Here is a 2,166-nt window from a genome sequence, read left to right on the forward strand (position 1 = left end):
ATGGCCATCCTGGCTCGCACCCTGGCACTGCTGGCAATGACCATAGCAACTGCCATTGCCATCAAGGTGGTGCCCCTGGACATGGCCAGGGACTCCTTCGATGACCAGTACCAGGGCTGTGCCCCTGCCATGAACGCAGCTCTGCCATCCCTCTACGGCATCGAATACCAGAAGAATCCCAACTTTGCCCGGGGTTGGGTGAAGGCCCAGGCTGAGTGGCGCAAGCGGGGCTCCCATGTGTCCCCTCTGGCGTCCCCAGCCCAGGCCGTTGCTCTCATGGCCTACACAATGAAGTACCTCTACAAGGAGTTCAACGCAGCCGTACGCGCGGCCGGGCGCTCCCTCCAGGAATACCGGAACAACTTCCACTTCAAAATGCTGCATTTCCTGCTGACCCAGGCACTGGTGACACTGAGGCATGTTCAGAACGGGCAGTGTCACCACGTGTTCCGGGGTGTGCGTGACGTTCATTTCAAGACACGGCGTGGCCAGAGGGTCCGGTTTGGTCAATTCACATCGACGTCGCTGAGCAAAGAGGTCGCCCAGAAATATGGAAGAGACACGATATTTGATGTTCACACATGCCACGGTGTGGACATCCAGGCTTTTTCCTATGATCCTAGTAATCGTGAGGTGCTGATCCCTCCCTTTGAGACCTTCAAGGTCACCAAATTCATTCAGAATGGGAAGAAGACAAGGATCAGTCTTCGCTCCACCGGGACCTTTAGCAAATACAACTGTGCGTGGCTGTGGGGTGACAGCACAGGGGACAGCCTGGGGTGATGGGGATACCCTCTGTGGGCATGGAGACACCCATGATATGGCACAGGGGACAATGATACTCACTGGGCATGGGGACAGGGACTCCCACTGTGTGTGTGGGGAGAAGGACACCCAGGGCTGGTGACATCAAATTTGGGGGCACCCATTGTGGGCACGAGGGCAAGAACATCCATGACAGGGCACAGGGATGGGAATTCCCACTTCTGGGAGGGGACAGGAACAGGGACACTCCTGCGAGGGGATGACAGAGACTGGACCTTGCCTGTACCAAACCTGTCCTGCCCCTCCAAAACAGTGCTGTTGGGATGGCCCCGTGTGCTGGACACGGGTGGGCAATGACCCCCTATGGCACTTCTTGAACCCCTGGCACACCCTGGCACCCCTGACTATCCCTGAGCCCTGTCATCCATAAGCCCACCATGACCCTGCTGACCTAACTAGCCCCTCTACCCCCCTGACACCGCCAACCATGACATCCTGTCACCTGTCACCTCATGGCCCCCATCTCTCCTGCAATGCCTACCCCCCTCCATTATGGTCATTCCCGACCTCCTCACTCCTCCCATGGTCTCCTATTATAGCCCTCTTTGTCTCCCAGCTGGGCGCATCCCAAGGGCACCTTGTCACCTCCGAGGATTCCTCCTGGCCACCACACGCCTGTCATGGGCCTCTGGGATCCTCTGAGCTCTAGGCCAGCAAGGTCACTGAGGTCACTGTGGTCACTGTGTAAGCCATGGCCACCACGATCACCAAGACACCGTGAGCCACAAGGTTACCACATCCACTGTGACCATTGTGCACACCAAGGCCATTGTGTAAAGCAATTCTATAAAATAATTCAATCATAACAATTCCTTTAAATAATTCTGACAAACCTAGAAAAAGTGACAATACCTAAGCAGGGCTCAATGTCGCTCCCCATACGAACACTTATGGGCACATCTCTTTCTCTCAACGTTGAGGATCCTTGCTGAGCATCCCCTTCCTGAGGGAGTAACCTCATGACATTTAAATTCCCACAGGAACAGGGGAGAGGAATCTTCCTATGTACCCTGCAGCTGGGGGCGGGGCATGCGCAGTGCCGCTGATTTCCTGTGCTCACTGCTGCCCTCCGGTGGACAATTCCCAAACTGCAACTGCCAGAATCCCTAAATCCCAGAATGGGTCAGGCTGGAAGGATCCAGAGTGGGCACCTGGCACAACCTCCCAGCTCAGACAGCGTCATCCCTGAGCAGAGGATCGAGTCCAGAGCAGCTCAGAACTGGACATGGCACTTGGCAGAGCTGGACACAGTCCTGGACAGAGTTGGACACAGCACTTCTGATGTGCCTCCCTGGGCATGATAGGGGGGCACAAACACTCCCTGACCTCCTGGCCAGACCC

The 2,166-nt window shown here is 56.1% G+C and overlaps 1 protein-coding gene across 1 annotated transcript; it reads left to right on the forward strand.

The window, feature by feature from the left end:
• Positions 1–783, forward strand: LOC103824764 (NAD(P)(+)--arginine ADP-ribosyltransferase 2-like). The gene has a single exon (XM_030228007.2). It carries the CDS (start codon positions 1–3, stop codon positions 781–783), a length of 783 nt encoding a protein of 260 aa, XP_030083867.2.
• Positions 784–2,166: the final 1,383 nt, after the last annotated feature.

This window comes from Serinus canaria, chromosome 25 (assembly GCF_022539315.1).
Source record: "Serinus canaria isolate serCan28SL12 chromosome 25, serCan2020, whole genome shotgun sequence".
Lineage (NCBI taxonomy): Eukaryota > Metazoa > Chordata > Aves > Passeriformes > Fringillidae > Serinus > Serinus canaria.